The 14,018-nt window shown below is 38.7% G+C and overlaps 3 protein-coding genes across 3 annotated transcripts in view; 1 reads left to right on the forward strand and 2 right to left on the reverse strand.

Annotated features, from left to right (window-relative positions):
• Positions 1-123: 123 nt before the first annotated feature.
• supt3h (SPT3 homolog, SAGA and STAGA complex component) lies at positions 124-9,111 on the reverse strand. Its single transcript, XM_030442320.1, has 12 exons — positions 9,038-9,111; positions 7,761-7,864; positions 4,926-5,010; positions 3,878-3,964; positions 3,678-3,774; positions 3,446-3,576; positions 3,261-3,336; positions 2,725-2,837; positions 2,532-2,636; positions 2,275-2,403; positions 2,056-2,145; positions 124-232 (listed from the first exon to the last, which is right to left on the reverse strand). The coding sequence occupies exons 2-12, from the start codon at positions 7,850-7,852 to the stop codon at positions 191-193; spliced, it is 1,047 nt and encodes a 348-aa protein (XP_030298180.1). The 5' UTR covers positions 7,853-7,864; positions 9,038-9,111; the 3' UTR covers positions 124-190.
• Positions 9,112-9,484: 373 nt separating this feature from the next.
• On the forward strand, positions 9,485-11,669 carry runx2a (RUNX family transcription factor 2a). The gene is made up of 6 exons (XM_030442221.1): positions 9,485-9,494; positions 10,013-10,209; positions 10,366-10,525; positions 10,825-10,929; positions 11,025-11,090; positions 11,188-11,669. Exons 1-6 carry the CDS (start codon positions 9,485-9,487, stop codon positions 11,532-11,534), a joined length of 885 nt encoding a protein of 294 aa, XP_030298081.1. The 3' UTR covers positions 11,535-11,669.
• A 119-nt stretch (positions 11,670-11,788) lies between these two features.
• The window catches only part of LOC115596883 (follistatin-related protein 1-like), a 6,040-nt gene continuing 3,810 nt past the window's right edge, over positions 11,789-14,018 (reverse strand). The window contains exons 5-11 of the mRNA XM_030442321.1: positions 13,966-13,995; positions 13,731-13,861; positions 13,506-13,624; positions 13,254-13,366; positions 13,048-13,158; positions 12,853-12,965; positions 11,789-12,315 (exon numbers count right to left, since the gene is read on the reverse strand). Coding sequence (XP_030298181.1) covers positions 12,862-12,965; positions 13,048-13,158; positions 13,254-13,366; positions 13,506-13,624; positions 13,731-13,861; positions 13,966-13,995 — 608 coding nt within the window. The 3' untranslated portion in view covers positions 11,789-12,315; positions 12,853-12,861. The remainder of the gene's footprint in view (positions 12,316-12,852; positions 12,966-13,047; positions 13,159-13,253; positions 13,367-13,505; positions 13,625-13,730; positions 13,862-13,965; positions 13,996-14,018) is intronic.

Genomic DNA, 14,018 nt, shown 5'->3' on the forward strand with positions numbered 1-14,018 from the left:
TGGAGTAAGTGTTTGTTTGGACGACAGTCAAATTTGATTTTTATCAGAGAACCCAGAAGATTTTAATAATGAGTCAGAACAGAAACATTTGTGAGACGTTCAGTCAGAAACACAAACTCAAGCTTTGTGAAAAATCTTTATTACAACAATAGAACAAAAAAAAGATTGTGTGTAAGAATGTGTTGCGTCTTCAACAGGTGAGGAAGGCCATCCCGCTTCTCGAATAGGCGCTCTGAGAGAGAAAAGAGGTGGACAGGTTTTAAAAATACAATTTTGTACTGGCACATTTTACAGGAATCTTATAGAACCTGAGGGGTGAGAGAATTGTTTTTTTCTAGTAATCCATTTTCATTCGTAGAAGTCTGATCTAAATTGTTTTCTCTCCTGAGTGAATGACATAAACTTAGTGGCAAAAACTTTTTTCACCAATTTTCATCTATGAAAATGTGATTTGTTTTACTGTGTAAAGCTAGGTGAAAAAAAAATCCAGAAGATTTTGTTTTTCAGAATGTTTCAAATGCTTCAAAAATGGAATCCATCCAAGAAATAATTCAACTGATTTTTTTTTTTTGCCTTGCTTCCTGTGTGAAAATGTTTTTCCATAATTCTTTTTCACTTTGTAAAACAGAGTGGAAAATGTTTCTTTGGAGAATTTTTTTTTCTTCATAATTTCTTTCATTTCTTTTGTCACTTGACTTGCATGGAAAATAAAAAAAAGTCTAAAATATGTTTTCAACTTGGTTTCACACAAAACCTCTTCTGAAAAATATGTTTTTACACATCTGAAAAAAACCAACAACTTTTCTTCAAGTTGAATCAGTAAAAACATTTTACTGATTCAGAAAAATTATAAAGAAAACAATTTCGATCAGACTCAGAAAACGGATCACGAAAAAATTAAACTATCAAAAAATATTTGTTCACTAGGTTTCACAAATTGAAACAAACATTTTTTTCACTTTGATTCACACCTGAAAAGACGAAGGTTCTCCTGACATTTTCTTTCACTTTTTTTACACAGGGAAAACAAAAAATACTTTTTTGCCAAATTGAAACAAAACATTTTCTACATTTTTTTTTTACTTTTTCCCATGAAAAAGTTTTTTTGCATTTTTACTTGCATCAAAAGGGAAGCGATTGTCTACAAACTTGAATTTAAAAACTCCCAAAAGTTTAAAGGGACAGTGTGTAATATAGCAAGTATTTAGCGCCATCTAGCTGTGAGGTTCTACATTGCAACACTCCTTTGCTCACCCCTCCCGTTCTGAAGACGTTGGAGACGTTCAGGAAGCTACGGTGGCCCTGACGGACAAGAAACTCATTTTCAAAATATGGACTCTTTCCCAACAGTGTCGAGTATTTCTACTGATTCAAGTAATGAGGTAAAAATGTAGTTAGTTATTGTTATTGTTAGTGACGAGCGCTTTCACTGAGCTCCCTCTCAGTTCCGCAGTCAAGCTAGCTCTGAGCGAAAACGCATTTAGCCTTACTACATAGTACCACGTAGTGCTTTGTGTCCCTCTCGACAGTCCATAGTTTTTTTTTAAACCGGAAAGACATGGCGGCCTCCACAGAGCTTGCCCGTGCTATGTATATTCAGATAGGTAATTCTTCGCTCAGGAGGATAAGTCAGATTTTTTGCAGAGGTAATTGTACACCAATGAAGACTTACTTATGAACAAAGACGTTGATTTGAGTTAATAAATTACTTAAATCGTTACACACTGTCCCTTTAACTGATGCAATGTTTTGACCTCAGAGTTTATCCTGACAAAGATCTTATAGTTCAAAATGTTTTTGGAGTTAGAAACTGCTGTTCATTCTGTCCATACAGGCTGTGGATCAATAACGTGGCTCCACAGAAAAAAAGACTGTAGGAAAGAAATCTGCAGACTGAAGTCGCCCACGGTGAAGAACTTTTAGTAGGAAATTACCTTTTTTTCTTCTCAGCAAGAAAACCAAAATAAAATTGGAGGAAACCTACGTAATCCTTGATGTAAAGAATCCAGACATGCAGTGTGTGAATGTCATGTTCAGAGCTGTGGTTGTACTCACTGTGTGTCTGTAGTTGTATCTTCTGATGGCCTCTCTGATGTGACAGGGCTGGATGGCTCCGCTGGGTGGTTCAACTGTAGCCGGACAGCTCTGAAACAAAAGACTCTGTGTTAATACAACGAGGTCAAGTTTGTGTCACTTCTGTGGATGTTGGGTCGAGTAAACGTTGTAAAGTTAAACACAAATCACGGTGAGAATACAGGTAAGAAGGCTGCACACCTTTTTGCGCTTCCTCTGTCTCGCCCGGCCGTCCAGACTGCCGTTACCCTGTAGGAGGGGCTTTGAGGAGTGGGAGGAGCCTGGTGTGGAAGGGGGAGTGGCTTCAGGTGAGTCTGGATCCTTCTTTACCTGGTGGACAGAAAGATGGAGGAGAGGTGTTAATTATTTACTTCAAACATAACTCTTGAACATTTTAGTGATGAAGATGAAATGTCAGAAAATTAAACGTGTGTGTGTGTGTGTGTGTGTGTGTGTACCTCTGTGTGAGTGTTGTAGTGGATGTAGCTGGCGGAGATCACGTGACTGATGGGATTTGTCTTCGCTGCCATTTCCTGCTTCACCAACAGAGACAAATCTACAATCTGGAGAAGAATCCCAGAAAGAATTTAATATAAGTTATCATCACAGAACATATAAAGTAGACAGAGACGTCGTAACTCGTCACGTTACCTGGGCAACAGTCTCGTAAGCCAGGTACGACAGGATCTCCATGGCGATGCTGTTTGGTTTCAGCTCTAACGTGCTGCAGTCGAGCCAGTCCCGAAACTTTGAGGCTTTCTTAGCTGGAAACAAACAAAAAGACACAGTCTGAATTAACTCTGTGTAGTTTTGGAGATATTTTAGAAATCTACCATCGATCGACAGAAAATGATCCAATAAAAATTTTGATTATTATGTTCATTAACAAGTAAAAGGGACAAACACATGCCAGAACTAAAATCTATGGGGTTTCGGTTTCTGCTGGAATCAGAGAATTTTGACTTTTCTGCTTAAAAAAGTCAAATTATCTTGCATCATTAAAAAATTACTTGTACTTGGTAATTTGGAATCAACAGCAGGAAGGAGATTGATTCCTGGCATCAGCTCAAGTCACACAGTCCAGTTGTGAAGGAAAACAACTATAGAAACTGCTTTTCTGTGGTTTTCAAAGCTTCATAACACTTTAGTTTTTAAAGACATTCTTAATTATTTAATCTAAATCTTACCAAAGCTGAGCTGTCGACTCTCACAGAACTCGGCGTACTGGGCCTGGTCCATAGCTCGAGTCTGACGCTCCAAACGCTAACCCACAAAAAATGTAAAGAATTCATTATAATCATCTTCATCATCATATTCAGTCTTTACAAACTTAAATTTACTGCTAAATCATTGCATCATGACGACCTCTGACCTCCATCCGCTCTTGTTTGACGGGGTCTACTTCCTGCCGCTCAGCCAATGACAGGAGGTCGCCGGTCTGATCCATCCACACCAGAAAATCCTGGGCCAATCGCTGCCTCCGCTGGGCAACGCCAGCAGCACCTGCGCCAGCCAATGAGTTCATGTTATTGTTATTTGGTTTCATGGAGATTTAATGAACATTCTGACTTTATCTTTTTTGTTTTATATATATCTATATGTACCCGTGTCTTGCTGTGTTTCGTCATCCTCCACAGTTTTGAGCAGTTTGGATTTATAATCTCTAAACTGGAGATATTTCAACAGCCTCGCCACTTTCCTCTGGTCAAGAGACAATGACATGAAAATCAATAAAAATCCTGTATTGTATGTATTGTGTGTCCAAAGTATGTGTGTGTGTTTGTTCAGTGTGTGTTTTGTTCACCTTGTCCCTCCTCATCAGAAACAGGATGTCCTCCGCTGAAATGACCCTCGAGCCGCGTAGAGACGCGCCCTCGCAGGCCTGATGCAGCTGATGAATGAACCAATCAGCACACAGCATTAGTACAACTTATATTCATGTCATTTTAAGGATCAGAAACACAAAAAAATCACATCTGATATCAACTGTAATCCCACTTTTTATCAGTTAGATATAGCAACATGAAGTCCTGTGGAAACGTTGGATTTTAGTCCTTCAATCTGCACAATGAGAATTAATTATCCTTCTTGATGTTCCATTTACTAAGTCTGATCTAAGATGTTTTCTGTCTTATTTAGGACTTGAACTAGTGGAGAATTGTTTTGCCGGAATAATCTAAATTCCTTAATTTTGAAAAAAACATTCAGGAGAATTTTTTTTCTTTTCATTTCAGGAGAAATAATTTGTTAAACCAAGGGATAAAAAATCAGGAGAATTTTTTTCAAGTTTGAAACTGAAAAAGAATCATTCGGGAGCACTTTGGTTTCATTAATTTCAGGAGAATTAATTTGCTAAACTGAGTCAAAAAGGACAATGTTTGAAATTGTGTAAATGAAATTTTCAAGAGACATTTTTTTTAAAAAACTTTTTTGGAAAATTTAAAAATTAAATTTAAGGGAAGAAGAAAAACTGAGTGAGAAACATCTTTGAGGAGAAATTAGAATTTGAGTGAAAAACAAAATCTTTCTGGAAAAGAAAAGGAATATTTCACTAGTTAAACATCTTTTTATTTCATTTCATGTGTAAAACTGAATGAAAAAACAAATTTAATGAGAAAAGAAAATTGGGGAGAAGGCTCATTTTTATATTCCACTCATGACCTGAATGCTTTTAGTCCCATTTAGAACAGAGGTGCACTTCAGCCCCTTGTGGTCAAACTGAGTATTACAAAAACATTTAGAAAACAAGTTTTCTCCGGACAAATCTACATTTTCCACTCGGCTTCACACATAAAAAAATGTAATGAGATGAGATGTCATGAGAGAAAGTTAAGTGTCTGTATTTCTGTTACCATAGTGATGAGCTGTGTGTGCACGATGTCCTCCACCAGCGCTGCCGTCTCCAGCAGAGGCCGGCGAGCGTCTCCCAGAGCAAACCTGATGCACAAACACAAACAAACATGAAGATGCAAAACATGAATCAAAGTGCTGCAGAGATTCAAGTGAATCCCCTAAAACACTGAATACATCTGGACTACATGAGCTGCTGGTTCTCTAAACATTTAGATGATGTGATTTTCCACCACAGTTTTGAGATCGCTTGTCATCTTTTTAATTACTATTTTCTGTTGCTGACTCAGCTGTCACTGCTCATTTTAGCATCTCGCTTCTTTTTGTTTTGTTTATTCTCATCAAGCTGCTGTTGTTGACAAAACCTCAACAACAGACAGTTTAAATATAACCGCTTTTATGAAGCTGACAGGCTTCAGCTCTTCACAGAATCAACAGAGATAAACAGTGTGATACGGACACACATGTTGAAGAAAATTAGACTGACAACTTTCTGATTAATCTACTGTTGTGTGACAACAGGAAGCCAGTAATATTCAGAGTATAATAGAAAAGACAACAGCACTCAGGAATAACTTAATCAGTACTCAGATCAGCTCTCTTCAGTGGCAGATTACAGTACATTACCATAGTTCTTAAGGTAAATCTGCTAAACACTTTATCGACTGCCATAGCCATGAACACTAAATAATAGTGGAAATAAGGAAATAATTTACAGTAAAGTACGGTACCTTTAATAGTTGGTATTAGAGGATGTGTTTGTAAGAAATAGCTGCCTACTTTCCTACGAATTATGCAATTATATCAAAGTTATCACCAGCCTAAAATCATCACAACTGCAATTACCTGCTGGATACAAGTAATAATTACCCAAAAATATACTGTACTGCCAAATAACATACTATAATTTACCATATATTTACCGTGTTAGTAATTATAGGACCGTAAAAAGAAGAGTTACCAAAAAGTTTCTGACTTGAATCTTACATATGACTATTTTAAACTGTTTTCTATTTCAGTTGCTCGTGTTCGGACAATATTTAGTCCTGTCATTTATAAAATGTGTCCCCTAAAATTTTGACAACTTGTAGAAAAACACGTTTACTAACTTTGGTGTTGAAAATAAATGTATTTCAGATACCGAGATAAAGTTAAATACATGAGTATAACATCTTTCCATCCAAAACAGGAGAGCATGTGCAATTTAAATATAACAATTAATGTCACTGTATCATGTCACATGTCAAGATATAAAACATGTCACTGTCCAAATAAACTGGTCTTGCAAATATAAACGTATACACGTATATCCTCTGGCATGACACACATACACACACACACTGAGGTCGACAGGCCACACACAAACACACACACTTTGACTTCAATTTGGTCAAACCTCAATTTGCATCCAGAGAAGCCACTTCCATGATGGCAGACTGAGCTAAAGCCACATCCTGCAGCTCTTTCCATCTCTCATTTCTTCTCGTTCCCTCCGTCTCTCATCTATTCTTTCTCTGTCACATACAAACATCACTCAGCCCCCCTCGCTGACCACCGCTCCCGCCCTTGTCCGCGCCGTGATTGGCTGTTTGCAGCTGTCCATCGAACAGGTAAGAGCGGCTCTGGTTTGGGGTTGTGGGCAGGTTGGCCTCAGGTTCGGAGGTTGGCGCCAGGCTGAGTGTTGGTTTTTAGGTTTTGGGGTTTAGTTGGTTTCAGCCTCTCTGACCACCAACACCATCTCTCTCTCTGTGTCTGCAGCCCACACACATCACAAGGTGAGTACCCCAAAACACACACTCAGACTCACACACACTGATTTAGACCACATCGCAAACATGGTTTCTTCTGAAAAACCCACAGAAGGTATTTAATTAGCGACAGGAACCTTAGTAGTAAAGTTAGAGTAAGCAAAGTTGCTTTTAAGAATTCTACTTGTTAAGATATGGCAATATTTTTAGGGTAAAGTAGCTTTTTACTGTGTATTGTTTTGTTATTAAAGCGCTTTGTGACCCTTGTCTGTGAAAGGCGCTGTACAAATATTGCTTACTTACTTACTTTTTAATATTTTTTTTTATCATTGATTAAATCAGCCAAATATTTCTTTCATAAAACAAAAACTATTTGGTTTACAAAATGTCAGAGAATGGTGAAAAATGCAGATTTCCTTAAGCCAGATGTTTGTCTGTTCAACAGTCCAAAAACTAAACATAATGAGTTTAATGCCAAACACAGAAAAATCCTCATAATCCAAAAGAAAAAACTCAGTAATATTGGTTCATGTTTGCCTAAAAATGTCATAGAAGATTAATTAATTAATTAATTGACAACTCAATTCAGCTCTACTGCAAAGACTGTAGCTTTTAATTGCAGCTGCACTTGTGAGACTGTTTAATTGTCTGCTGCTGAAGTGTTTGTGTGATTGTTAAGGAGGATTTGTTGCAAAGCTTCATTTGTTTCTTCAATTAGTCCTAAATCTTTGTAGTTGTAATGAAGGAATGTTGCTTTATTGAAGGTTAGTTTGTCATAACTTTCCTACCTAAGTTTACACTTTGGAAAGTAAATAAACAATACAATTATTTTTATAATGCTATATATTACACATGAAATAATATATCAAGATGAAGGGCTGAGGACGGTTTTAAGACATCTGTGTTTTAGTTTTATTTTTTCTGGTAGCAGTTTGCAGAGCGTGATCATTTGTGTCTCTGTCGTTTGTTAAACAGGTTTCTATGGCTTCAAACAGTCTGTTCAGCAGCAGCAGCCCGATGCTGTACTGGGGTGAGTCTCTTTCTGTGTGTGTGTGTGTGTGTGTGTGTGTGTGTGTGTGTGTGTCTTACATCATGCTCTGTAGCTCTGGGATGAAACTGGTCCTGGAAGCTGGACGGTCTTTGGAACTGGAGGCGGCTGATCCAGCCATGGGACTGCTCATAACCACGACCACCTGCAGACACGACGGAACAAAGAAATATAGAAAAACAAAAACTGAAGACACGTTTTTTCGCTCACCGTCAAACAACATTATTCATTCTGTCTAAGGAGACCTCATGTGTAGCTTCCAGGCTGGTGTGGGAAGCAAATCCACCAAATACTCACATTTCTTTACAGAAATTCTGCCAAATTCTGCCTTGAATGTCAAGATCAACATTTGACCTCTGAAGAAACTTTTCTTCCAGCAGCACAGCCAATAACAAACAGGCTAAACAACTATTCCAACCTAAAAAAAAACAGCCTTTAGTTCATCTTCTACTGCTGTGACCTGAATTTAAATGAGGAAAACTAACATCCAACATATTTTATTCTTTAGTTTCTCGTGTTTCAAATCATGTTCTTGTCGATGGTGTGAATCTGCTGTAGTAATGTAGTTCCAAACTGACTAATATTCATGTTTATTAGCTAAAACTAAAGCAGTCTAATACAACAACCCTGCTGTAAATCCTCCCTTCACGAAGGTTATTAAGTTCAGTTTATGTCTAAACTGTTTCAGAGAGATGTTGTTTAATTAACTGTGTCATTATTTAGTACAAACTGAGCTTTTAAATCTCTATGGAGGTAGATTTTATAGCATGACTGCATTAGTTTTAGCTTATTTCTACCTTACAAACTGATCAGTGTGGATTTAATGTGTCGCAGCTCTGATTTTAAAAGCTTTAAAGATGTGAAACACAAATAAGATCCTGTTCTCTCTCCCACACAAACACAAAGGTGAATGTCAACAACAGACAGTCACTGTTAAATGTAGTGTGTAATGAGCACTTTGGGATCATTTAACCAGAACAAAACTAACCCAGCTATGTAGTGAAGAAGAAAAGATGAGCCAGGAGCTTAAAATAACAACATAGCTGAACAGATTGGAGGCAAATGAAGTCAGAGACACAGAAACACATAAACACAGAGGGGACAGGTGGTGTGACCGCAGTAACTTCCTGTCCGGCAGTGAAATCTGAATGATAATACAGCGCAGTTCCCTCCTATTCAAACACTGCGGTGGATAAAACACAATGAAGGAGAGAGTGATGAGAAAAACACGGACATGAGGAGGAGCAGAGGAGGAGCAGAGGAGCAGAGGAGCAGAGAGGCGGAGAGAAACTGCTCCGAAGTCAGTTAAAATCCTCACCGAAGTCGTTGAGAAAACACTGCTGCTGCTGCGACTGTTGACACTTTCATGTTTGGTGCAATTATCGGCGCGGTTTGATGACGTAGATCGAAGCAGGAAGCGCGGGAGCTTGGTTGTTGTAGTTTTATACACTCTCTACTTAAAAAAACGTCCTTTGACAAATATTTTCTGGATTTATTATTCAGGAAATATCGTGTGGAAGAAGGAGAGAGGCTGACTGGATTATACTGATTAGTTATTTGTTAAAAAACATTCAATTTAGCAGCTAAAAGTGGGGAAGAAGGGGGGGAAAATGCTTTTGTTACCAGAACTTACCAGAATTCACCTATAACTGTTAACCTAAACAATTTATGATGTAGTATAGAGTATCATTGTAAACCTCAACCATTAAAACATCAGCTGTGTTATCATGTTCGGTTCAGATATGCAAAATACATCATTTCAGTTATGGCGACAAGTAAAATGGCCGCCATGTGGTGTTTTTGGCGAAACCAAACTACACAGTGTACCAAGATAGCTGAATTAACAATGCTGAATTAATTAAGAATTTCAGCTAGCTTGGTAAAAATGTTAAGGACCAGGTTAAATATGTTTTATTTAACTAGAAAGACTAGAAAAGCACAAACTAAGTCATATTTCTCATAATTTTACAATTCAGTCCATTAAAACTTTGGATTTAGAGTCAGAGAAACAGATATTTTTAATGTTTAACGTCACTTAAACTTGGTTTATTTGAAAAACGTAAAGTTTTATATGAAATGCAGACATAAAGATGCTTCCTTCTCTTTCTCTACGCCCACCTGTATGCTTTGTTTATTGCTGAATGTAAAAAAAATCCTAATAATTTGTGTTGTAGGTCTGTATACAGGCTGTTGGCTACATGTGTTATCGTTAAAAAAAATTATATGGCCAAGATCAAGAGAGAGAAAATAAAAGCCAAAAGAAAACAATCTCTGTGTCTCCGTTTCCTCTCAGATCCTGTGGTGGTGAAGCGTCGGCCAGCACCATCATCCGCCAACCACCAACTGGACGACCAGGAGGCGAAGTCTCTCCTCCATCAGTGCAGCATGGCGCCACCCAGAGGCCTGGTCCAGACGGACAGCCCCAACTTCCTCTGCAGCAGCCTGCCAAAGCACTGGAGGTGCAACAAAACCCTGCCGAGAGCCTTCACTGTGAGGAAATGATCCATTCATTGAACCAGCCTCCTGTCTATCTATCTATCTATCTATCTATTGAGACAAGAATGGCTTCAGTTCATAGCGTCAAAGGTCATAAAATGTCAGTATTCCAGAGTGATACTCGTGTTCTAACCATCCTCCGTCCTCCAGGTGGTTGCCCTGAGCAACGATGTACCAGACGGTGTCGTTGTCACGGTGATGGCTGGCAACGAAGACAACAGCAGCGCTGAGCTACGCAACGCCACCGCAACCATGAAGCAAGGCTACGCCCACTTTAATGACCTCCGCTTCATTGGTCGCAGCGGCAGAGGTTGGTAGACAGCTGTAATTTAAATGTCTTTCTCAGAGATAAGGATGTTATCCCGTCCTCAGGCGATAATATTAAAGGTTATTTATGCAAGTTTACATAGGCTTTCAATCAATCTTTATGATCGTTGATTCAGTTCCCTCAAAAAACCTTGTGGGCGAAGAAACTGAGTGGTTCAAAAACCTCAAAGATAAACTGACTTGGTTTGACTTCAAACAGCCTGATAAACTTCACCTAACTTTATGTAACTATGGTTTGTTGTAGAATTACTTTTAATAACTTTGCTGTTTTTTTTTTTTCAGGTAAGAGTTTCACAATTTCCATCAACGTGCTGACGTCGCCGCCTCAGATCGCCACCTTACACAAAGCCATCAAGGTGACGGTGGACGGACAGCGGCTGCCGAGACGTTAGTGCACACCAGAGATTCTGACACGATGGTTTAATCCAAACTGTCAGAGAGAAATGACTTCCTTCTTCTTCTTCTCTGTCCCTCTCTCTCAGGACAGAGGCAGAAGGAGGTGAAGTCAGGAGGGTTCAGGTCATCCAGCGGCAGCTCTGCATCATCAGGTATGAGTGGAGGGACGTTTAATCTTTAATTTACTTACCAAATTTAAAAAATGAAAACTAAAGTTGAAGAAAAGTTGTTGATGTCATCTCTCTCCAGATTGTAGATCCTTCCCCTCCTCTCTCTGGACCACTGAGCCGTCCTTCCTGGGTCAGGTGACCTCTCTGACTTCTTCCTTCCCTTCAAATCCCAGAATGCACCACCTGCCTGCCCTCACCTACTCCACCCAGCCCTCCCCGTACAGCTCCTACCTGTCTTCCCCTCCACCTCCACCCCCGCTGAGCCACAGTGGTCCGTTCCAGCCGGGCAGCTACTACAACTACGGACCGAACCAACCGCTCCAAACTGCGGGGGAGGACCGCAACGTCATCACGGCGCTGAGCAATTATATAGAAGGGGCGTGTCTCTCTCTCAGAGGGGAGGAGCCTGTCTGGAGGCCTTATTGATTATGGGATGTGATAAAAATATGATTTTTTAAATGAGATTTGGACATTTTAAATATTTTTTCATCCTTTGACCTACCAGTAAAAAATATCTTGTGTGTTTTTCACTTTTATTTTTTTCGTTAACTGTAACTTCTGAGTGCCATTATACTGTTACGCAGTATTTTATTATTCATACTATTATTTAATGATACTGTGTATACAATAAATCAATAATAATTTAATGGAATGCATAAATCAGTCTTCTGTTTTCCATTAAAGCCTTTTAGCATCTGACAATTTATTAGATAAACAATAAACTGTTTCTTTGAGCAACATGTGTGTAAAAAAAAAAAATCAGCATCAACTTCAGAACTTCACAACAAAATATAATAAACCATTAACAATTAAGTGATAAATTCTGAATCTGAATCAACACCATGAGTGTCTCACCAGCTTCTAAAAACAACACTGACAAACTGAATCATGATCAGTATTCAACATTTTCTCACAGTGACTTAAAATTAAATATTATTTTCTTAAATAATAATAAAAAACGGCAGAATAACACGTTTACAGTCCATTAAAAAACTGAGATGCCAAACAATCTTACTGTTGAATATGTTATGTAGAGATATATAAAAATATACTGTAAAAAAGCTATTTCTGTAGAAAAACACTGTATGAAAACTTTATGGGTTTATAATGAGATGCTCCTGTTAATCGTAGTTCAGGAAAACTCCGCTGCTGATTGGCTGGTGAGGGAGCAGTGGGTGTGACCTCAGGTCTCCATGGTGAAGGTCTCCTGTTGGAACAGGTAAGAGGTATTTTGAGGTAAAGAATGAGAGGAAGGTTGAGAGGAACGTAAACACTGTTCTCGTTTTTTCGACTCTAAATGGCCGCGCTGTTAGCTTTGTATGTTTTAAACATTAAACTTGGAATCATGTTTAGTTTTTAAGACTGCAGGGGAGTTTTTAAGCATATTAAAAAAAAATTCTGGGTGGAAACAGTTTGTTAAAAACTTAAAATAGTTCAGGAAAGTAATCCATCACAATAAATTTTAGTCTGCTTGATTTAATAATTAAAAATGTACTTATCAGATGATAAGGAAAGTCCAGACTGGACTGTTTTTTCATTTTTATTCTTATTATATTATTCTGTTTAAATTAAATTAAATATTTTTCAAATCATTTGATAACATTTGGAAAATACATACAGTATATCGTGAGCTTGTGTCATTGTTGTCTAAAGTAAAGTGGTGAGAATACCTTCCTCTTTGAGTACAGAGTTTATCAATCTTATTATATTTTAAGCAGAATAATATATAGTGAAGTATATTTACAGTTCAAAGTCAGTTCAGTGAGTTGAGTTCAGCCACTCTCCTGCTCCACTCCTCTTCCGTCATTTCTTCATCTTCTGCTCCTTCCTCACCATCCTCCTCCACCTGGTGCTCCCCTGACACACAAATGATGGCAGTACGTAAAAAAAAGACACAATCCCTGACAAAAAGGGATTATTAGAATATATAAATCCTCACCTGTGCAGGTGAGAGCAGTGCAGACCCAGTTTCCACAGGCACACACACACTTGTTACACTCCATCCGAGTTTCAGCTCCGTCCTCGAACACCTCGTCCTCCAGAGCGCACTCTTCAGCACACACACAAGAAAACATACAGGTATTTTTGCATCATGCTGTCATTTTTTTACAGTAGCGATGTGTGTCTGAGGGAGCGGGACATTACTTCTCTCATACGGATGGTAGGTGGGTGTCATGCAGTTGACAAACTCATTTAAACTCAGCTTCCAGTCTGCGTTTTCATCTGACAGCTCGATCAGAGCATCAACACACAGAGACCTGAGACGCACAGAGAGAGTGTTGTTTAATTACAATATGTGCATTTCTGTTGAGTCACAACAAATTAAATCTGCAGTTCAGACCTTTTGTTTTCAACCAAGAGGAAACTGCTATCTTAACTCTAAGAATGTTTTTGTACCTCAGCAGCAGGTTCGTCTCCAGAGTATCGGAGTACGTGAGGTTGAGGGCTGTTTCATTATGTTTCAGGAAGTTCAGGAACTCTTTGGAGTCGAGTACTGAATCGCCATCGTCGTACATCTGAAACCCGCAAACGCAATCTTCTTTATTTTCACAACATTTACAGGTATTCATCTTGTGGTTGGTGGTTAAGTGGTCAGATAAGAAGTGTGAAAAAAGTTGTGACCTTAAAGTACGTTTGCAGAATCTCATTAGTTGAAGACGCGTTCGAGGTCAGGTCGTCGGATCCGACCTCCTCCTGAACCCACTGGATCACTCTCTCTCTCAGCCAATCACGGTCAGACAGGAAGCACACGACTGCACACACAAACACAAGAGCAAACAGACACAGGTGATAAAATGTCAGGTCGAGTTCAAAGTCAAACACCAGTAATTTAAATTTGAATACGCTGCAGACTTACTGGGGCTCACGTCCGTCTTTGTTGGTTTCTCTGCAAACACAAACACACAGATC

Source organism: Sparus aurata, chromosome 15, assembly GCF_900880675.1.
Source record: "Sparus aurata chromosome 15, fSpaAur1.1, whole genome shotgun sequence".
In the NCBI taxonomy this organism is placed as follows: domain Eukaryota; kingdom Metazoa; phylum Chordata; class Actinopteri; order Spariformes; family Sparidae; genus Sparus; species Sparus aurata.